Raw genomic sequence first — 23,606 nt, 5'->3', positions numbered from 1 at the left:
GCCTCATAAAGCAGGTTTCTTCCCTAAGGAGGGGAAGGAAAAAGCAGCTGGCCTTTTCAGGGAAGCTGGGAGAAAAACAAGAGGAAAAAGAAGTGAAACCTCACCTGAGACTGAAGTTCTCAAATCTTAGGTATGGAGTGAATGAGAGTCAAAAATCAGGAGACTGGCATTATTAGGTAAAAAAAGAACATGTGGTACAAATTCCCACCCTGCTCACAAACACAGAAAGATAGACCTCAGGGCTTCAGCAAGCACTACTTATCCACTGCTCAGAAACAACCTGCTTTCAGTCTGACTCCCTTTCAAAAAGTGAGAGAAGAGGTCTTCCTTCAGGAAGAAGATCATCCTGAGGAATAGCCACAGAAGACGCAAGGAATTCTGTAAGTTTCAGCTTACACGGCCTACCATCTGTTCCAGAAGTATCTCCTAACAATGAAGGTTGAATCTTTGTGACAGCAGACAGAGACAGAAGAAATCCCAGTGTATCTGAGAGGCCTTAGCCTCCGTAACATGTTGCAGTGTCCTATTCTGAGACTCCTACACCAAAGGATGACTAAGGAAGACTAGTATGGGCATAGTTACCTACTGTCACATCATTTTGTTGTTTACCATTTTGTCTTGGGCAGCCCATCAGAAAAACTGTGGAGAAATAATCAAGATGTACCCAAAACAATTCTAGGGCATCCTGGGAAAGACCTTCAGCTTATATAAATCAGGCAGCTCAAATGACTTGATCAGTATGTTAGTCCCAAGCATTTTATTAATGCTATGGAGACAAATTCTATTTTGACTTGCACTGCATTCAGGTCAATCTAATCTCATTGCCATAAATCAGAGGGAAATCTGGCTTAGATTCTTTAGTTACAGTATGTATAAAATGTACGACAACTTTTTTTAACAACATTTGCTTACTCTGGAGTAAATCTGTTCTTCCAATTTCTCTTGGATTAAAGCACTTTCCATTAGAATCTTCTTTCGTCTGAGAAACGTAATCTTTGCTAGCTCTGCTTCCTTCTTCCAACAGTCAGGGCACGCTGAAGATTGGTGGATTTGAGCTTCTGTCACCTGAAAGATGAGACTTTGATGCGATGAGCAATGTCTGTCCTAGCAAGATGGCCACTCCATTAAGAACAATCAATAAAAATACAGATATAGATACTGTCTAAAGACAAAAATCTGCTTTTGTAGGCAGTTGTGAATTATTTCACAATCTTTGTCACAGTATCATCTTAATAAGCCTGCCTGAATTTTTTCAGACTAAATATATTTGCTTTTCCCCAGGTATTACCCCTTCCAGCACTGATAACTTAGTTTCATTAAAATTATCTACTTGTATCTCAGAACCATAGCACTGATCTGTAATATACTATTTCTTCCTGTAATAGGCAAAGTCTCCCTGACGCTTGAGGTTGCATGGACATTACTGACATCTTCCACAGAAACTATAACAGTAAAAAAAAAAAAAAAAAAAAAAAAAGTCATGTGATTGCCAAGCAACACATCGGTGACCAGCCAATACCAACTGTGAGGATACAGTTATACTGGCAAAAAATTTGTTTTAATTAGTATAACTCATTTGACCCTGGGTGGATGCTCAGTACACATTACAATTTTGCCAATGTAAATCTATACATATTTTGCTAGTGTTAGTATTAGAGCACCACCAGCTGTTAGTTACTCTTGCTTAATGAGTACCTGATGTTCCAAAAGTAAGCCTGTGCACGCTAACCAGTCTTCCACTATAGCAAATGCCCTAATTCCTGAAGGCTCGATTAAGTTAAATTAACATGTTTTACCCCACGTTTCCAATACTTGATCATCACAATTCAACAACAGCAATTGTTAATTCAGCAATAATTCCACCATATATAACTGCTTGTCTGCAATGTAGCTATAGGAACAGCAGCATTCCTATGCTGACAGTATACATAAGGCCTTAAATACCAACCACAGAGGTTATGATTATCTTAAGAATTTTAAGAGGTTATGATTATCTTTACGAATTCTAAGAGGTAAATAAACTCTGAAGCAATGAGTTCAAATATCTATATGCCGCTCTGAGTCAGAATACAAACAAAATTGTAGAATTTTCTTTGTAAGATAAACAGTACTACTTATTAATTCCTATGTTAGTTTATCCACCATGAAATCTTAAGCCTATTTAATAGCACTACACAAATCCCAGTATTTGTGCATTTATGAAATATCAATAATATTATCTGATTTAATTTACACAGATTCCATCTGGTTACATAAATGCAGTAAGTTGCTACAAAAGCAGTGGAATCAATCCTAGGAAGTCATGTCTCAAGACTCTCCGTCTTCTTCTTCCCTACATAAAAATGTTATTACGTGGAGGTAAAGACAGAAGCAAATAGACATAGGAGTCAAAGTCACTTTTCTTAGAAAATGTATTACCACACTGTAAGACAAATAAAGAGGCAGTAAAAATTCTACAAAATTTGGATGGTGGGTTGGTTAACATTAATACAACGAAAGAACACAGATTGCTGCAACTTCAAAACAATTTAAGCAAACAGGAAGCCTGAAATAACCATCATGCCAGAACTGACTTTAAAAATATTAGTCCCTGCTCACCTGCCACAAGCTTTGCAGAGGAATATGTTATCACTTTTACTATGCTATATGGCAATAAACTAAAGCCAGCAAATGTGATAGAGGTAAAACAAAACAAATTACTAATTACTATTCAAAGGTCATTTTTTTGCTTTATCAGAAATACTTTCCCAGACACAGACATTCTGTACCAATTTCAGACAAAGTATAGACCTTTGCCAAGGCCCAGATTTATGGGTAAAGGCATCTGTAGGTAATGGTCACTATTCAAATCCATGTAACCACATAATTCAAATCCATCTGCAAGCACAAAGCAAGAATGCAAGTATCATTGGCCAAAAAAAATATCGGTCTTGAGACTCTTAGATGCAGAGCTGAAGGGAAGAGCTGTGTCAGAATGCCTATCCTATGGTGGGAAAAAAACGACCGGGCTGGTGAAAAAGAAAAGCACTTTGAATTGTGTAAAGATGAAACCAAGATTCTATTGGACATGTTTTAATTCTTAATATTACCTAATGTCTAAAAGCTGGGAGCAGGGGGGGTGGGTTGCCTTTGGAATACTTTTAATACTGGAGTCACAAAGATTCCACAATCAAATAATATGCAGAATACTTCTATAAGTAACAGGTGCAAACGTAACCAGAAAACAAGGCGCTTTTCTTCAGTTGATCCAGGGCTTATTGTGGACTGCAATAACTGACCATCCCAGCCTCGCTCAATCACACAAATCATTATTTTATCACCAGACAGTATTTTACAATGATTTGATTATTTACTAGCAACAGTTCTGCAGTAGTGTCTAACAAAAAAAAAATGAGAAAGGTAAACCTTGAGATATCAAGGAAAAAAAACTTTCAGAGGCCTGAGCATGACATCAGTAAGGTCTGCCTGATTTGATCCTTATCTTACGGCTTTTTTTTCCAGTGGTTCTCCCAAAAGCACAGACAAAATCTAAATTCTTTTCTTCCTTGCAGTACCTGTTTAAGAGTCTCTCTGATATTTTTCAGGCGGATTCTGTTCATTAGCCGATCAGGAATAACGCAGTTCAAGTCACTTGTCTCCAGTTTCTTTGCTGTGAATCCATGCTGCAGCTTTCCTGACTTACCACCATTTCCCTGCTTAGAGAGCAGCTGCCGACGCATCTTGCTTATCTTAACGGTGCAAAAAGACTGGAGAGCATCCAGTTCTCCATCTAATAATTCAGTAATTTCTGTCAGGCATAAATCAACAAAACAGAAGTGTCAATTACTGTAACAAGGAAAGAGAAGAATTACTGGTCTTGTATCTGTGCAACCTCATATTATCTATTTAATAAAAAACAAACCCAATGTCAAGCCTAGAGGCAATGACTGTAATAAGAGCAGTGAAGAATTTAAATAAAAATCTGGATAGCTGTAGGAACTTCAACAATAAATGTCCCTATGAATAGTCTCCAAAGAGGGGAGGGGATAAGAACCCTAAAGAATTAGACTACTTAATGATACAGCACAAATATATTATGACATTAAATAAACTGAGTTTCAATGACTGCCTAATACAGATTTAGCTTCTTCCTACCTGAAACCGCAACTTGCTAAAACAAAATGGATTAACATTTAAAGAGAGCTACTCATCTAGTAACTCAAGAGCAATTCATAAGACACTGAAAAATTACAGGCAATGTCTATTTCTAACTCCAGAAAACAGCTCAAATATATTCTATAACCTATAGTTAGGCTTTTTTTTTTTCCTCCTAGGATATGCAATTATGTTAGAAAATACTTTCATCTAAAGCTTCAATGATCATTTCCTAAATTCTTTATATGACCTTGTTTAAACAATATCTTTCACTCTTTCTTCTTCTCTTATCCTTCCAAGCATGTAATAATAAATAAAAACTGAGAGATTATACTTCAGATGGCCAGGTAAGGATGGATTTACAACTTCATTCAATGCTTAGTGGGAGATTTTCCACAGGCTTAAACACAAACAATCAATACAGTATTTCATGAGCATCAGCACATAACAATGCTGTGTAGTACTACATGGCCTTAAAAGATACCACTGTTTTCAACTATTTAAACAGGGGAGAGTACCTCTCTACCTTTATTACACAGATTTTGCTTTTATGTAACTACTGAAGCCCAACAAAACACTTTAATGTGTGTAATTAAAGGATAAATGAGGAGAAGACAAAACATTAAGGTAAGCATTACCAGAAGTCTTGTGAATACCTTTGCATATAGCTAATGCTAACACAGTGTTCCCTTCTCAGGACTCCACTCTGACAGCCAAAAAAAGTCAGACAACTGATAATGACTACAGAGGTAAGGTATGGTTAGTTTGTTTTAACTCAAAGTATTCAGAAACAAATTACACTGCCTATTTAGCTGGGAAGTATGATTATATCATTTAAACAATCCCTCTATATTGTCCGTTTCACTCATTTTCAGTGATTAAGTTCAGTTTTACTTCTTCTAGACAGGCACTGCAAATTTCACTGCGTATTTCAGGGTGCTTGTCTGACAACTAGTGCATTGGCATTCCAGTCCTGTGGGGTACCTTGGCATGACCACAACACAAATCCTTAAAACACTGCACAATATGAACGTAAAGCTTCGCCTAAATATGCTGTGATTAATTTAGTCTCAAGTACACATGACAGAGCTGTGGAATTTTGCAAGAAAACTGAGTATCTCTTCAGAAATGCAGCCAATCTGTATAAAGGATAAGTGGATCTACAGTTAAGACCAGGCAAAGCAGGAATTAGTGAGTTTTGCTTTATGGTCAACAAAGAAAAGATGTGATTTAAGTGCAACTACCACAGTTCAGATCAAGCATAATAAAGCAATTTATTCCTTCTTAGAAGATGACGTATCAAATTGACTAAAGACAAAGACATAGTGATAGTTTATAGACAGATGAATAAGAATTAACAATACTTTAGAATGCAATTTACTGAAAAATTTTTCTTGGGCAGGATCATAAACATTTGAGTGGAAACCACTATTTCAGTCATCAGGTCATTTTCCTTACAATTCCAATGTAGAATCCCTGTAAATCATGTGCCACTACTGGGTTTAATCACAGTAATAAAATAGTGGCATATTCATATATGCTGCATATAGAATGAATAAAAAGATCTAAAAGTTACTGGGGGGGGGGGGGGGGGGGAGAAACCCTAGAACAAAGCATTTACACATACTAAGTTGAGTACTCAAATGCATAACTAAAACACATGGGGCCTGCTGAACATCTTGTAACAATTTAATACCAGCCTAATTGATTCACTTAAGTTTCTCCTGACATATAGAAGCGCATTTTAATTAAGAACTGGTTTCTAATAGTGCATGAATTGTGTGCCGCCATACACCCACCCATTTGCTCATTTGCACCTACAGACATTAGAAGAAACACTAACAAAGAGAACAGCAATTTTTACACCTGAATGCAAACCAATTTCAAAAAGTTACTTGTTTAATATTAATTCATGTTTAACAGTAAATAAGCTCAGGAAGAATAAAAATTATCAAGTATCAAGGACTACCATTTTACTGAAAGAAGAACAAAAAATGATGACAAAAGTCAGCACACAGTTAAATTCTGAAAAGTTAAATCTTTTAACTGCACAGTGACTATTTACACTTTCAGATTTTCTTCTAGGTATACAAGCTTCACCTGTCCTTCAGCTGAAAGAAAAGAGATGCATACAAGAGGATCTATGCACTTGCTTTGGTGGTTGGTTTTATTTCTTTTGTCGTTCATGTATTCCCTCCTTTCCATCTTTGAACTAGACATGCTCAAACGCTCAATCTCTATTTGTGGTGGCAGACTTAAATGTCACTGCACGTCTGCCTACAGAGAATCCCTGCCAGTGCCCATTACTGTTCCACAAGTACATTTTGCTGATGCTTGGCTGCCCTGAATCCTGCATTCCCACATCCTCTTTGTTGGAGAGGCATAAGGCAGGAAGAGGTGACAAGAGCAACAAAACCAGACACCAGAACAGACATCAAGTCAAAGCCACGTATCATATAGCAGCAAGGTCACCACACACAGAATATTTAGAAGGTAAAGCACAACAAACTGGACCAAGAAGCTGCTCTGATTACAGAAGCACTCAGCGTGTACCAGTGGAGATAAGCTAATCTCCATGTCTACATTCTAAACCCCGCTGTGTGGTTTATAACTAAGTGACCTAAATAGATTTTTCTTTCTGTATGCAACTACATCTTTAAGTATGACATTTTAAAACTGTATGAGTGGAAGGAGAAAAACAAAGAAAATCTTTCTTGAGTTTCCTTTCCCTTGATGTCTAACTTTGATTTAATAGGAAAAATAGGCAGGCATTTTGTTGTTATTATGCTCTACTAAAGCTCTATTTTAAGAGGAAAAAAAAAGTAAACCAGACAAATTGTGAAAGGCAGTAACCGATAACTACTCTTCAGAAAGATTTTAACTTTGCATCTCATGATAACATTTTCAGAATTATCTAAATCGCATTTGTACAATTGAGTGCAGTAGTTCCGATTAACATGCTGACAGCCCGATCAGCAAATACAGTGTTTGAAAGATTTGTGCAGAGGACACAGAACTAATATAAACAGTCTGAAATATCAGGCTATTTATTACAAATAAGAATTTAAAGCATGTAAAAGTTCCTCCAGCATGGTGAAGGATACTCTCAGTTTCCACCAACATTAGTGAGAAGAGACAACAGTAAGAACCTTGCAGAATCCATGTCTTTTGGAAGAAACCCGTTCTTTCCCAGTTCCACAAAGGCATTAATGAACTTGAACTTTCTTTACAAGCAGGGGTTTCCATTTAGATGTTGCTGGTTGGAATTTCCCCATCTAGCCTACATTAATACTATTTTACTACAGAATCAGCAGAGAAGTCTGGAATCTCAGGGCCTAACTAGGTCTGCAGGAATCCCACAACCTGTGCATGTTATCAAGCAGTACACTTTGGTGCTGAAAACAGCTCAGGAACAGGAAAGAGAGCCAGTATAGACTATCGGATACCTGCTCCCTTTTCCAAACAGAGCAGTAGGATGTTTTCTCAAGTCTCATAGACTACTACTACTTTTAATAAATACTTCTAATAAGCTACTACTACTATTCGGTAAGTCAATAATTAAATGCTGGGACATATGAAAATTTGTTCACAAAGTGAATATAAACTAGATCTACTCAGAAATACTCTGGACAAGCTGGAAAAAAATCTGATGCAGAAAAATAAACACTTACACTTCCCTGAGTGCACACATGTCAACGGGCACATGCCAGCGCCTTTCACCTTAACACCACGAACCACAGGTATTTATTTGCCTTTTACACTGGCCTTTTTTACTTTTGGACTTCCCATCATTGATACCACTATCATAATAACAATAATGGTTAAATTGGTAAAACTGACTGAACTGTAACTGTCTGATGCTGCTCAAACACTTCCATGCCTCTAAGTAACATGTATTAACAACCAAAACTGTCTTGGTTTTGCCAGCAATAGTGCCATGGTAACAGTGCGGAAAAATAAACGAGCAAAACATTTGATGTAGACATGTTACAAACAAAGGTGAGGGCAAACTTCTGAATACAGTACAAGTCAGAGCATTAAAAAGCCCCATTTGAACTTTCAGATACATCTAAGTTGAAGAACTCCAGTTTCCTGTAATAAATTTTAAAGATGACTACTGGGCTTTGGAATAATCTATATGGAATTGGGGACTTATAGTCATTTTGTGATACATTTGTCCAATAACAGCTAGTTGCTACAACACTGAGGTAGAGGGCCAAAGAAGAGGAAGACAGAAAGACAACTATGACAAAAATTTCTCACTTTTCCTGAGGACAGCATCTAGGTTTTAATTCTTTTAGCCCACAAAGAAAACTATGAAAAATAAGAATCACATTCCAGGGCATTCCCATATGCAAACCAGGATTTTTTTTTTCCCCCCCCACATTTAACCCTATCAGTAGTAAGTTAATAAAAAGATTTTTTGTTTTATTACCTGAAGACAAATTCAAAAGTACCATGCATGCTCAGTGCATATATCACTCATTCTGCCAAATTTACTGAGGGGACTAACTTTGCAGCAATCTATTTCCAGCTGAGCTCATCTTCTATTGTATTTTAAAAAATATATCTCCAAGTTGATAAAAATAACAAGAGGTTTGGGGGGTACCAAGCACTGAATTACTGCATCAAACAGAAGCAGGCATTTCTAGATGTCAAGTATACAAAAGTTGCTGTGCTTATTTTGTTTATATGTTAATATTCCGCAATAAAAAATGCAGTACACAGCTAAGTACGATTGATGCTGATCAATTTGGGGATAATTTGTCAATCACATGACAGTGCACTGTGTTTGCATGAACCTTATTTTGTGCTCTTCATATTGATAGTGGTTGGAAGCACTGTAACAATGTACCTGAAAAGTGCTTAGCTGCTAAGATGACAAGCAGTATGACAGGCAGACAGAAGACAATGCATCACTTCATACATCAGCACAAGCTAATGAAACAGAACTTGCTACTCAAGACTGAGTGATCACTCTGAATCTCCTTGCCCATCAAAGTCCATAAACCAAAGGCAGAATATTCCCTTGTGCAGAACTATAAAAATCTGAAATTGATTAAGAGGATCCCACATGTAACTTTCAAGGGAAAGCTCTGCAGAGGTGGAAAACTTCCTCAATGTTATACTGTTGTTTATCACTCATTCAATGAATCTGAACTCATCAGGTCCTTTTCAACTTCTCTATGAATCACACGGTCACAAGATTCTAATGTATTTTAGGAAGACTATCTCAGAGGAGCTCACCAGGAGAAGCCTCTCTACTATGATAGAGATGATCTGCATTAACTGTCTTCTCACTTGACTACATGGCAGTCTTGGAAAACCAGTAATAGAAAGATAAATGCTGAAGATGAGTCAGGAACTCATAACATTGACTCACCACCGTTGTGAATGAGCTATACAATTAAGAATAGCCTAAAAATAATCTTAGGTCATGTTTTCCTACGATATATGGATGGTTTGAGGATACTTGTATGCAACTGCAGTGCCATGAAGTACCTAGGCAGAAGGATCTCCCTGGTTAATCAGTCTTACCGGTGACCTACAAAACTTCTGAGTTTGTTCACTTTTCATGTACATACAGACTGAAGAAGATTCCCCTTCTGCTTCAATTATTTTTCACTCAACTACAGCTTTCTTGCTCTTTTTTTTAAATTAAAAATAGTATCTCTGACCCACTTTTTAGAAAGACTTAAGCAGGACTTGCATCCCACCATCTGCTCTCACAGTTGCTTGCGTAACCAGTACATGCAAACAGCATCCTTCCTTCCTCCCTTCCCTGCTACTCCTCCCTACACTACATCATTGTGTTGGTTAAAGCTGCTCTATTGTTCTTGCCAAAATTGGTGCCCTGCTGCCTCCCTCAGTTTGGGAAAGGAACTAAATTATGGCAAACAAGTAATTAATTAATTAACACAACTGATTAACAGGGGGAAAAACACTTCACACAATAAATCTGAAGTCACGTTTATTTTGAAGGGAAAAAACCCACACTCCTAGTACCTGTACAGCTGGAGAGAAAAAAAACTAAACAGCCCAGTTAAATTTTGAGGATTACAGTAAAATTTAAAATGTGGATATATATTTTTTTTTTAATGTATTTATCCAGATCTTGTGATAATGCATCACTAGGATAACATCACTATGTCAGGAGCATCAAAGCCATGTGTGTTATGGGAGACAAACTGCTTTCCGAGAAAGTGTAACAGAGAAACTTCATATTTAATTACCTGGCTAATTAAGCCAGGCTAATTACCTGGCTTAACTTTAATAGCTTGCATATAAAATTTAAGTCTAGTTAAAAGTTTACAACCCCTTTCAAAAGAAATAAGAATGATAACCACTACTAAAGTTACTGAGCTCACCAGCATGAGTTTTGATGACAGATTTGTCTTGCTTAATGCCAGCTTCTTTATTTTTTAGATCAACCCCTTTTCCCATGACATCTCTTTCTATAGCTGCAGAATCCACTACTTCAGACTGCTCATCTACAATGAAAAAAAGGTAGCTTTGAACATACATTGTAAAGAAAGCAGGACTGCAGAAAAACAAAGTGGGAAGCAAATAATCCTCCACTTGAATGTGACAGTTTTCCCTGTTAAGGGAAAAGAAACCCCTAGCCACAGGACTATACAGATGGTACCAGTGATTTCAGGGTGAAATGCTGAGCAAGCTTCTGTCCACAAAGTATCTCATATTGCTCATTTCTAATCACCCCATTGAACAACAACATGGGACACTGAGAAAAATTAAGAGGCTCTTGCTTAGAGCTTGTTGACACGCTCAATTTTATCTGTAATGCTAACTTGACCTCAGTCTACCTCCTCCCTCATTCAGCCCCATCACTTATTTTCAGCCCTCCATAGGTTCTTCATTTGTGGCAGCACAAATATTCTCGGGACCTCAGGCCAACTGTCTCAAGGCATTGATCCAAGTGAAAAATAAAGTGGGACAGGGGAAATTAAAAAAAAAAAAAAAAAAAATCTGCGTCAGCTCCCTGTTCTCCAGCTTGTTCCAGTACAACTCCAGTTCTGCTGAAAATGAGGAAGCAGCAAAGATGTGAAAGCAAATAGCTGGGAAAAGACAAAAGACTTAAGAGGTCTGAAAAGTCAGTGCCACCGACAGCAAGATGCATATGGCGTGGTCACAGTTCAAAATACTGAGCAGTCCGGAAGCACCTGACTTCTCTACTCTTTTCAGGGTACTAATAGCAAATTCAGTAGGCTTATACAATGAAATAATGTGTCCCTATGGGGACACCAGCATGACAGGTTTTCTATAGTTTTTATTATTTAAGTATGCTGTTCTCAGTAACATATAGACCACAGAAAGCAATCAATTTCCCAAAATATTTTTCTATGAATTATTCCCTAGTTTCTCATTTAACTGGTAGCATTCAGAAGACTCCATAAATTTATGAGACATTAACCTTGTAAAGATAAAAAATGGTAACACTTATTAAAAAAACCCCAAAACTCTACACACACAGCAAGGATTCCTCCTAGCATGTACTCCTTGATGCCAGAAATAAGGATTTTAACGGTTAGACATGGAATAATTTAAAAAAACTTGTTGTATCTCCAGAAAAAAAAGGTTTATTAAAACCTATCATTTGTAAAAGCCAAAAAATTTAAGCAAAACTTAAATCTACTAGACACTGTTCAATTATATCAATGTAGCATGAATTGACGCCAAGGCAATGATCACACCTTTACTCAGATTTTTGAAGCACTGATATCTAATGCTATATTCTGTGCTACGATAAACAGGATTTACATTCATGTATACGCATCTGACAGCAAATTTTGTCCTGCATTGTTAGGATTTCATGCCTAAACAGTATTTTAAAAGGATTCTAAATTATAATGGTGCTGGTTATTACTGCAGAGTGAAAAAAACAACCCACAGTAAAACACTGGATGGATGAGGGACAGGAGGAACATCTCTACTGGACTTGTCTAGAGTAGAAAAAGAAACAGCTTGCCAATTTTCAAGTACAGATAAGGTTAATTATATATTGGTATATGCCAGCTGATCAAGTTGAACCGAGTAGAATCAGATTACAAGAGTAACAGCTAATAGACATTAAAAGACATCTTAAGTCTACACTACTTTTAAAAATATATAAGTGTTGTAGCTGATCTTTAAAGCTATAATGTTTATATATGCTGACAAGCTCCCAAACTAACAAGAGATTTAAAAAAATATGCATCTCTTCAAGTACTCACAATACTTACCAGAACAAACTTGGAGAAAAGGAGAATGTAGAAGAATGACAGAGAGCCCTACAGAGACAGAAGAAAACCTAACAAGACATTAAGGCAGTTAGCTTATGTCCTGCTGCCTGCTTTTTTATCACTCATCTGCTGCAACTTTAAGGCACTATCTAGCCCTCTTAAGTATTTAAAGTCCTGGAACATTCCCTATGCCCTTGGAAAAGTTATTTTACGGCCCAGCTATTTTTCATACATGGTACTTCAGTTAAGGTATCTTGCAGAAATTTTTTTAACATGCCAACAGAATTTCAGCATCACAAGATTACTAGGGAAAGATTTCCATGGCCAAATCACACCCTTCTGCACATAGCTGTCATCAAATCCTGAGAGCATAAAACACAGACCTAGTCAGCATACCAAGGTTCTGTTGCTCTGCACAGCAAGAACACTGTACGCAATTTTTACATTTTTATTTTTGCTGATTCAAGGCTCCACTGCACCAATTTAATGCTATGAAAGACAGGTCTCAAGCATGGTAAGCTCTGCATACCTGCATGATTTTGGCCTGCCAACTGTGACCTGCTTTCCAACGTATCTGACACAGCAGACCTCTCTAATTTCTCTGTGGAACAATACGATTCAGATGGTTCGCTCTCTTGCTGCCAGCAGGCTTCTTCCTCCTCGCTGAAGGGCTCAAAAGTATCTTCTGAATAGTCCAAGCCAGAGCTACTGTAACTCTGGCTCAATTCCATCTGCCACTTTTCATAATTATCAGAGCTATCTGCTGAGGCTGTCATCACGGTGCAGTACTGCAAATAAAAACAAAAGCATGTAACAGGTTTAATTATACAGGAAGAATGACTGGATTGCTTATAGCAACGGGGACACATGGGAGGACTATTACAGCTCAGCTCACACCCAATTTAGCTACCACAACAGGTGGACAAAATAACTACTTAATCAGTGCACTGGATCAAGGCAACACCCTTCAAAGCACTACTGCTGATCAAAGTAGTACACGTTAAGATCCACTGGGTAAGCACACAATCACAGTTATCACTGAACATTAGCAATGAATTCTGAGTAGCGTTCCTCCCAAATTTGTAGCCAATTACAGTAACACTTAGATAAAATCATTCATGAAAACAAACAAAAAAATTTTAAAGTGGTATTTTTTTTGCCTTCAGATTATTATCAGCCTCTCACCACTCAGAAATGCAAAACCTCCTTGTTCTGCTTAGATTTTGTCTAGAAAATTAAGAAGAAAACATAACAAGCATCAGCCAGCCGATGCTTTCAAATAAGGAGTCATGCTCCCAATGTGAAAAAGAGAAATAAAGTTCTCCAGATTCAAGCTCCAGAAACAGAAGAGACCTCAGATAGTTACCCATCACATAACACATTTATTTTAAAGCTTTATTTTACCCTTTTTTATTAGAATGATGCAATACCCCTTCTTTCTTTGTATTTAAGGACCTAAGTAACTTTGTCCTGAGTAATTTTGCTCCAATTTCTTCCCTACTCTCCTAAAGTAAGGAGAGTAAATGTATGGGCAACATCCCTCTGGAAAGATGCTTGCAGGAGTAAGTCATGGCTCCTTCATCAGAAAGATGGGAACCCCAACATGGTAACAGTAGGTAGACAAAGGCACTTTCTGTCATGCCAGAAATTCACGTATGCCACTGTACTTGGTGTTTGTTACTGGGGTTTAGGCAACTTTGTTTTAAAGGTGCTGACTTTGGCCATTTCACTACTGAATATGCTATGCTGTCTGTTTTATATGCCACATTACTGCCAAAGTCTTTCTGCACACTGTGTGAAGACCCTGTGCCCCTAAACAAATTCAGGACTTCTTTCCCAAGGCTAAACTTCCAAAACTAACGTGTAGTGCCAAATTTCTAGGTCCAAAGGTTTTCCTTTTAACATGGTCCCAAAAATTAAAGAACTGTTCTAATCTAAACTTTAACCATTAATAAACACTAAGTAATTCTTTTGTTCATTACACCACCACTAATTCAGGCTGGAGATTGGTTATTAAGATCAGGTCTACTGGAGAAAAACAATAGGAAATGCAAAGAGAGAGTCAATTAGTTCTCCACCCCACAGCTGACCTAAGAAATTGCAGCTGCACAAGCAGCACATGGATCATTAAGGAGTGAGAAGATCAATTTCAGCAAGTAACATGACTGGCTGAACTAGGAATGCTTCATCATATCAGATACAACCGACATTAGCTAATTTTCACAGTGAAAAATAGGTATTTGTTACAACATCAGCAGATAAATAACTTCGAAGCCATAAGTATACTTAAAAATAGCAAATAAAACATGTTTACAGCCAACATTAAAAGTTGCTGTACATACAGCTTTTATTCCTCGCAAGGCTGAGGTAATATCTGCCTTAACAGACTGGCAGAAAGCAAGCTTAGCGCTTCAGTAAGGGTTCTGAAAAACAGAAGCCACAGAACTGTCTGAATTGCTTTTCTAAGAGTCACTTTGTCTTACAGACATGGCGACAAAACCTTCACTCACCACTAAGAAGAGGTTGCTGTGATACACTGTCACTGAAAATGGTAAGCGCATTAGAAGAAAACCTGAGGGAACCAAGCTCTGTCCTCACAGGAGGCAAAAATGTGATTGCAACACACCACACCTGTGAAAAAAACATGAAAAACTTGGTGGAAATGTATTTCCACCAAGTACCAGCCAATTAAGAAACTCTCCTCCATGCAATTCTAGTTAAAACCCAAAAGCAACAGAGGTGGGGTGGCGGTTTGTTGGTTTTCATTTCATAATCTTGCATTTCCAGGCTGAAAACACGGGTTTTTCAAAGCTATTTAACGCACGCTTTGACAAATTCCCTTTCAGAAAACCCTAACACGAACCAGATGCTCTCAGTGCACTGCGAGCACCCTCAGGCCTTCCTGCAACCTCACACGCTCGGTCCCAGGGACGAGCCTCCCCCCAGGCCCATTAACTTGCCCAGCCGTGACCGAGAGTTTTGCTCCCAAGGCGAGTAACTCGTCACACAGAAGGGACCCAGATCCCTGCCTGGCCTCCTCCGGCTCCTTGCCCCCCCCGAAGCCCCGCTGACAGCCGGCACCCTCCCCTCCGGGCGCGCTTTCCCGCCGGGCAAACAAGGCGCCCACCTCTCCTCACACCGCCGCCACAGACGGGGCTCCTTACCCAGGCCCACCAGCGCATCGAGAACCGGCAGCCTGCCGCACCGACCCCGCTTCGGCACAGAGCGGTGCCCCGGGGCGTTGCGCTACGAGCCGCGGCGGCTGCACGGAGCGGGCCCTTGAGCCCCGAGCGCCAGCTGACGGGACCGGCCCTGCTGGCGGGCCCAGGCCGCGCAGACCACCCTCACAGGGCGGGCGCGGCGCCTCACGCTTCCCGCGGGGTGCGGGGGCTCCGGCCGAGGGGAGCGGAGAGACCGAGAGCGGGCTCGGGGCCCCGGCGACCGTCCCGCCGCGTCTGAGGCGCGGTTGGCCGGGGCGGGGCGGGAAGGCCGGTTCCCTTCGCGCACGGCTCCGCCCCGTCTCCCCGCGGCGGGGGCCGGAGCGGGAGAAGGGCTTGTGCCCTGGCGAGGGGTCCTGTGAGGGAAGGGTCCGGCGAGCGAAGGGTCCTGTGAGGCGGCGAGGGAAGGGTCCTGTGAGGGAAGGGTCCTGTGAGGCGGCGAGGGAAGGGTCCTGTGAGGGAAGGGTCCTGTGAGGCGGCGAGGGCCTGGCCGCGCTCCCCGGGGCTGCGCCTACCGCCCTCTCCCTCATGTCCTCCCTGCCCCTTAGGCAGCCAGGGATAGAGATAACTTTTCGTTAAAATGGTTCTTGCTGTCACAGGGTTGTTGTTTTTTATACTGAAAGCGCAGCCTCGGAGGTGCTGGCTGAGGCAGGCAGCACGGCGTGGTGGGACATAGCGGAGCGAGCCGGAACAGGCCAAGCGCTGGTGGTGTTGAAGAATAACTGAAGAGATTTTAGAATGATCTGAGTATTTTGTGCAAGACATATTTTGTATAGGTTAAATAAGTAAGGCTGTAATCGGAAAGGCACACAGTTGGCATTCATAGAGTAAGGACACGCTGTAACAATTAGGCCTTGATGTTTTGAGGAAGTTTCGTGTGCATTGCCAACTTGGCAAGAATACTCAAGGTCCGTCGCAGAGAAAAGAAACGTTAAGGATAATTGGACCTCAGAAATGTAGGATGTGACTGATAAACAGAAACATCCTGCTCCAGAAGGTGCCGAAGGCCGGATGATTGCCAAAGAAGCATGAACCTGCAAGGAGCGTGCGTGCTAATCTGCACAGCAAGCGAGGCTAATCTAAATATAACTGGCCAATAGTAGATGAGATGGTGACTACAAACCAATGAATGTAAATTTAGGTGAGTTTTTACTAATCGTATAACAGAATAAATACATTGTTTTTCTTTGCTGTGGTGTGCTAGCTTTGTGGAGTTACTACATAGCACCCATCTTTGTGCAAATATGAAATAAATAACGTCTCTCCTGAGAGTGATTATTGGCTCGTTGCACACCAGGAAACAAATTCGCTTTTTGGACAACGCTGGTGTGGGTAATGGCAAGGCCGGGCCATTGGCTTGGGGTTCCAGGGACTTTGTGGACAGCCTGGTGCCAACCTGTTTCTGCTGGCTGTAGTGTAGCTACAGCCTTGGGTGCGACAGTGTCATGGGAATAAGGTGGAAGAAGTTTGTGTTTCAAGGGGTGAAATCTTCCCATAGCTTGAGGTCCAATTTCAACAGGTACATTCTAATAAAAGCAGCTCTTCTGTATACTGGGATCTTGGTTTAATATTGCTATTTCAGGTTAGCTAATACCTCTTTTTTTCTTTCAGGGAAGTAATTCTTTTTATCAAGAAAAGCTTATTCTTCAGTTCTGGGATGCATAGCTTGTTGTCTCTCTCATGTAAGTCACTAAAGTATTTTATCCTCCTAAGCACCTCGTGCTGTATTTGGACTGACTTGACAAGGTCTCAGCTTGGCTGAGATCTTTAGGACAGAGATCTTGTCTTCTCTCATGTTTGATTAAGTGCAGCACATGATGTTAGCAGCTCAAGTGATCTTGTTTCTCTTGAAACAGAGAACTCTCTGTGCTGCGACTATGCCTGTAATATAAAGAAGGTTTGGCCAGCATAATGAGATAGATCCACAGTGTTGCAGAAGAGTAAATAAGTGCATTGATGCAGTGGAGCGTAAACCACAGTGGAATAAACAGGTCTGCCTACATATTGTTCGAAAGTTTTAAGATTCAGTCATTCACTGCTTTCTGCAGAGAGTGGACTGCTTGGTGCTGGCCCTTTTCATTTTCATCTAGCTTGCTACAAGAAATTAAAGTAATTTACATGTGATAAACATTTCTTTTACATTTTCCATCCATACAAATTATAGTAGTGATCATAGAGGTGTGCAGCTGCGAATGGAAGGGGCAATTACCCATACTGCAGGAATTGGGAGTCAGCTGAATACCAATGAGAATTAGGCTGTCAACACTATGGAGGGAGCAAAATGCAATTAAGGAAGTATATGCCGTTTAGATCAGCCCAATCTGCATTGTGTACTAAACCTCTCCAACCCAGAGATTCACCTTTCATTGATTGCTCTATGTTGTATTTTCCTTCTCAGGAAAGTAATGTTGCAAACAAGCTAGCAAGCACCCAGGCTGAATAAGATCAGTATCTGGAAGAATCTAAGAGATGGGCTGACAGTTTTCATGCTTTGGGTTATAAATGATGCTGAAATAGGGTTGGGAGAAACATTACCTTTTCTTTAAAATTCTAATCAAGATACACAGAGAATAACACAGGATAACTAAGAATAACACAGATCCTCACAGTTCCCACTAAAGCTGGCAGCTTGATACTTCATTATTTATCATCGTCCGTTTTTTTATGGTAACAGTTGACATTAGATTATTACTGACCTGGTTGGTATTTGAATTTATTCCCTAGAGGTTAAAGACTTTGTAGCTTCATGTTCTCAGTCCTTTTTAAAATTCATAATTTTAGAGCATGGAAAATACATTGTTCTATCAAGTTTATTTCTCTGACATTTATTCAGTGGAGAGTGTGAGCCTAATATTAAAGGCTTTTGAAGCCCAGGATACAGATAATTCTTTTCACTGGTCTTCCCTAAAACAGGTCATTTTATCATTGTGGCTCCCCTTGTCCGTGTCTAGGAAGTCAATATGTTGAATGGCATAATTATTTGAACTAGTATTTGTTTTTAAAGGATTTGCGGGTGATAATAGATGGCTCAACCCAGTTGTGTCAGAAGGTATTAAGATTTCCGTCTGCTAATGTCATGGAGTTGGTCCTATATAGAGCAATAAATAATACTGTGCGAGAAGCAGTGACAGGCTTTTACTCCAGCTCGTCTCTTTATCATATGTTATATTAAATTTAAACACAATTGTTGAATTCCTTTGTGTGGGTAAATGCTTTTTGATGTCTCCTTCTATTAAAGTTGTAATATCCCTTTTAACCGGAGGGCTGCATAAGAATTCATACTTGCTAGGTATGTTTCTCAAATAATCATAATCTCATTAATGTTGCCAGCAGAACTAATTGGGCTGTCACAACGAAGTTCAGTACCCAGCTGGAGAATTATGGTGTGGGGCCAATGGAATTAAGCATATTCTGATGGTGGGGAAAGTTAATGTGACTCATTAATGAAACACTCATAAGCATTATTATATATGAAAAGGCAGGTAGTTTGAGGTTGGTTTTTTTAAACCCTGGCAATATGAAGGACAACTGCAAGAACTAGTATGAAATTTCAAAGCATTTGTTGACAGTTCAAGATACAATAAAGGTTTTCTTCTTTATCAGCACGGACATTGAAAGTATTACCAAGTAGCACCTAGACACCATAAATCATTGATGAGAGTGTATAGTTTGAAAGTGTTGCAGAGGAAATGCTGTAGGACATGCAGCATCTCGTTGTGACTTCCAACAGGAAGTCATTGTGTTGTTTAGGGCCTGCTGTATTTAAAATGGTCATTTCAGTTTCCATTAATTCACATCTCCTAATTAGGAAATGGATTGGTCTTTAATTAAAGTTGCTAGAGACTGGTTGGTGTCCATGGCAGATCAGAAGCACGCATACAGATTACATGTTAAAAGTGTCCACTGAGTTTCAGACAGAAAAAATGCAGACCTGTATTTGTAGGTAGCTGTTATTAATTATGCTTCACTTGGTAGTAGGAAACCACAATAACCGCATTTTCACTAGGCTTCATGGTGGAGAAAAGAGGACTAAATCTTTTGTGGAAAAAAAGATAAACTGTCTCTTACAATCTTGTCCGTGGTCACAGTAGCATCTCTGCAGGCAGGTGTCCTTTCATCTAGGTCAGACTCGGTAACCACCCTGGGGAGGAATATCCAGTGAAGATCCTGGTTGTGAAGAGCATGACAAGTGTCTTTTTATGCCAAGCTTTTGTACAATGTGTTGCTTCTGTGAGTTGCTGGAGAGCGTTGTACGCTCTCCCCAGCATAACCTGAGGAAAGGTTGTCCTTAGGATGAGAAGCAAAACAGAAATTACTACTTGTGATTGTGAAGGAGCCACGGCTGTGTTTCCAAGGTTTGGTATTAGCCTCAATGCATAGGGTAGATTCCAGTTAGCATAGCTATGCTCTACCTTCCTAATTTTGCTTTGCACTTTCAGCTGGATAAATATTCATACTCACTGTGTGTCCTAACGTGGTGGTAAATAGCAAACATCTACCTTCCCATGTTTGGGTGCATTTCAATGCACACTGTACACATAGATTGCACAGATTTCCTTGTGAGTCCTTTCTCCCTACAATAGCAAGAAATTGCAATAACCTTATGGGAGGACATCTGAAAATGCAAGTTCCATTAGCCAGCATTATAAAATATCTATTCATATATGAACATATGTATATATTTCCATTTATATGGAAGCATCCAAACTCCTCACCAGAGACATGAAGGCCTGTTGGAGAATAGACACAGCTGTGGGAAGTGCTCTATCTGAAGAGCAGAGAGGAGACTGACCAGGCATTTGACAGTAGTTTCTTAGAGAGGAAGTAAAACTTGGAGTGGAGACGAGTTATTAGATCTACTCTTGATTTCTCAAAGTACTTCACCTGGAATTGTCAGTTTGCTGATCCCAAACCTAAGATCGTATGAGATGGGACTGAATCTCTAAATCATGTCTTTCACAGACGTCATGATCTGTTGTGTCTGAATAGATTCAATGCTGCTTACAAAAGCAACTTGAGTGTAAGAAAGTTGCAATGCACGAACTCTTGCTTTCAGAGACACACAAAGGTGTTGGTTTTTAACTCAGTCTGCGTCCCTGTATACATGTTTGCATCAGTTCATTTTAATTTTTCCCCATGCAGAGTTATTGTAGGTGCCTTCAAGGAGATGCTTTAAATAGTTGGGTATTCGAAACCAGTGTTTTATCATTGTGCTTCTGAGGAATAATGTGTTCCCCTAGATGGACAGGTTGGGTTTATTTCCTGAACATGACAGTAATTCATGTGAAAGAGGAGAACTCAGAAGCCCATAGAGTAAATGTTTGAGATTTCATTTTCTTCTCTCCTTGTATTATTTTTGCTTAATGATTTCCCTGTGGACCATCCTGATGAATTCCCAGTGTGTTGCTGTGGGGAGAGCTTTCAAAGGGAAGGGCAAAGCCATCATACACTTTCAACAGATCGATACTAGACTTATTAATCAGTTTTCTTCGGTAATAGGTTGACTCTTTTGGTAATCTTCCAGAATTTACTTCAAACTGATCAGTTTTGACATTTCAGGAAATGCCTTTATTTAGGAATTGCAGCTTTTCATATTGACAGTCTGTTTAACCCATCATATATCTATCTGTTGTAAAAACACAGTATTTATTCATTCTTCAGCTGGCTTTTGTGGTACTAGTCATTGCGATATTGAAGTGTCCTACACGTGCTGTAAGTCATATTAGCAAGGCTCTTTCTGTTTTTCTTCTTCTAATTCTTTATTGGTGGAATATTATTTCTACTGGAGGAGGTGGAGTGATTTTGCAGTTTGTCCAGAGGACATTGTTTTGAGATCTTTATAATCTTTTCTGAAGGTGGGCTTATTTCTGAGAAATCTCATGGTCCTGGAAGAAGGAACACCAGTGTTACTCTGAGCATTTCCTTACTGGTAAGGAGGTGAGTTGTTTTGGGTGATTGTATTTTTGGAGAAAGATCTTCTCTCTTAATTTTCTGGAACTGTTTGAGAACTTACAAAATGCACACTAATCTGAAGTTTGGCAACCAGTTTGTGCCATTTACCTAAGTGTGTATGTGCATGAAGACGTTTGAGAACTTTAGTATCCTCGTCTAAGACAGACCTTCTCAATAAATACAGCCTCTCTAATCTTAAATAGTGGTTTTCATTGTATTGGTTAAGCTATCATATTCTTAACAGTAGCTTACTTGAAACATAGCTGATGTTTCCAGCTCCTGTGGGATAGGTAGCTGGAGGCAATCAGACAAACCACTCGGTGCTTTGTGGAACGTTCCACTAGATTGTGTGTTGAATAATGCAGCTATTAAGTAAATTTATCATTCCCTCCAGTGCGTGTTGGTTATAAAGAAAACACAATCGTAAAATTGTTAACTCTGAAGTCCCATTAATAGAATGGACCTCATATATGTCAATTTTGGAAGGCTGGTTTTTTTTGGTCTCCAATTATTACAGGCTGGTAAGAGTTCATATGAGGCATGTAAGCATGCATATGCCTAAAATGTCCTTAAAAACAAATTAAGTATACATATGGGAACACATTTTGCACTGACTCACCATATAATTTTGCAGAACATTCAAAATATTAATTACTCTCAAAAGACTTGTAAAATAAGTATTAGTACTGCCACACTATAGGTGGGAAATCAAAGGCATGAAGACTAAATGACTCCTTTAAAGTCAGACAGAATGACAGCCGAGATTCCTGGATTCTAATCACAGCACTTCTTGCTGTGACAAGATGCATCCTCTTATTCGTTATTTTTTCCATTATTATCCTTTAATAATGAAAAGTCATCTAATTGGTTATGTTATCATTTGGAGTGAATCACCATATCACAGCATTCCGAAGTATGTACAAGATCAGAACTTTAAAAGTCCTATGCTTTTTTCCCAAGTTTAATAAGCTCACTGATGGATACTTATGAAATAATTATGCACCTTTTGAGTCGCTGAACCACCTACAGAGGGAGAATCTAGACAGTAGGAAGCTGACATTGAGTTTGGCAGGCAGGTTAAATGATGACATGCACAGGGGATTTCCAGTGTCTGTGTATGAAAGAGGATTTTCAGCGTAAAGAGTATCTCACAAATACTGTCAAATGCAGTTAATGTCTCATTACGTGAACTAGAGAGATTTACTCTCTCTCTGTTTTAGAAGCTTGATCATAGGCAGACCATAATCCTTTCCATTTGGTATCGTATTGATCTTTGCTGTCAGAGTTTGGGGATGGAGGGCTCTCGATAATGAAAAAAGAAGGGAAAAGCAAAAATAGTGTCTTTGGTTTTGACGCAGTTGTCTGAAGGCTCCATGTCCACTTGGGATTGTGGAAGATCAGAGTCTGATTCCTTTTGATTCCTTACATAGGCCTGAGCCAGATTTCCAGATCTGTGTGTTCCCAGCCTTCTTCTCAGTGAGAGTCCCTAGCTGAGACCTAGCTACCAGAAGTGCCCGTGAACCTTCTTGAACTGCTGACCTTTCAGGCCACTTCAATATCAGAAATATACTAAACCGATAGACTTGGCTCAGCCCTGATAGGTACTCTTGAGTAAATCATTCTACCCCATGCCAGTAGACCAAGTCTCCAGCAGAAAATGAACTTGATGATCTGATTGTAATTAGTTTCTTGATTTAATGGCAGTAATTTTACTTGCATGATGGTAGTCATTGCCCCAGCTAGCAGGAATAATAGAATTGTTTTCCTTAAAGGCCCATTTACGATGCATCCTCTGTTGAATCTTAAGCAATAACAAGCAGAAGCCTATAGTTATTTCAAAACTATGGTATTTAGATGGTTAAAAGTGTCAGGCTATCTTGCCTGAGCTTGGTGACTGGGAATTGCCAGTATAAGAAAATGAACACTTTTAAAATACAGTTTGAATTTATTCCATTTTGTTCTAAGATGATCTTCTTTTTCTTTCATTGATGATTTAAACACCTGGAAGTTAAAGTCCTCATAAAATTAGAAACAGGCAAACAAAATCTTTAAGGAAATTAAA

At 39.3% G+C, this 23,606-nt stretch overlaps 1 protein-coding gene and 1 long non-coding RNA gene across 6 annotated transcripts in view; one reads left to right on the top strand and one right to left on the bottom strand.

Annotated features, from left to right (window-relative positions):
• Nucleotides 1-15,907, bottom strand: part of C21H8orf48 (chromosome 21 C8orf48 homolog) — a 108,648-nt gene extending 92,741 nt beyond the window's left edge. For 3 of the 5 annotated variants that reach the window (XM_029997550.2, XM_029997552.2, XM_029997551.2), the window contains exons 1-5: nucleotides 15,539-15,905; nucleotides 12,904-13,162; nucleotides 10,503-10,625; nucleotides 3,555-3,787; nucleotides 913-1,065 (exon numbers count right to left, since the gene is read on the bottom strand). In XM_029997550.2, the coding sequence (XP_029853410.1) occupies nucleotides 913-1,065; nucleotides 3,555-3,787; nucleotides 10,503-10,625; nucleotides 12,904-13,162; nucleotides 15,539-15,556 (786 nt within the window). In that variant the 5' untranslated portion in view covers nucleotides 15,557-15,905. Of the gene's footprint in view, nucleotides 1-912; nucleotides 1,066-3,554; nucleotides 3,788-10,502; nucleotides 10,626-12,903; nucleotides 13,163-15,538 lie in introns of all 5 variants that reach the window. The other 2 variants (XM_041119172.1, XM_029997549.2) reach the window with 2 other exon arrangements.
• Nucleotides 14,790-23,606, top strand: part of LOC115333945 — a 63,838-nt gene continuing 55,021 nt past the window's right edge. The window contains exons 1-2 of the long non-coding RNA XR_003920965.2: nucleotides 14,790-14,925; nucleotides 17,204-17,274. This is a non-coding gene — a long non-coding RNA (uncharacterized LOC115333945). The remainder of the gene's footprint in view (nucleotides 14,926-17,203; nucleotides 17,275-23,606) is intronic.

This window comes from Aquila chrysaetos, chromosome 21 (assembly GCF_900496995.4).
Source record: "Aquila chrysaetos chrysaetos chromosome 21, bAquChr1.4, whole genome shotgun sequence".
In the NCBI taxonomy this organism is placed as follows: Eukaryota; Metazoa; Chordata; class Aves; order Accipitriformes; family Accipitridae; genus Aquila; species Aquila chrysaetos.
Note: the sequence above shows the minus strand (reverse complement) of the source record. Positions and strands in the feature narration are given on the sequence as shown.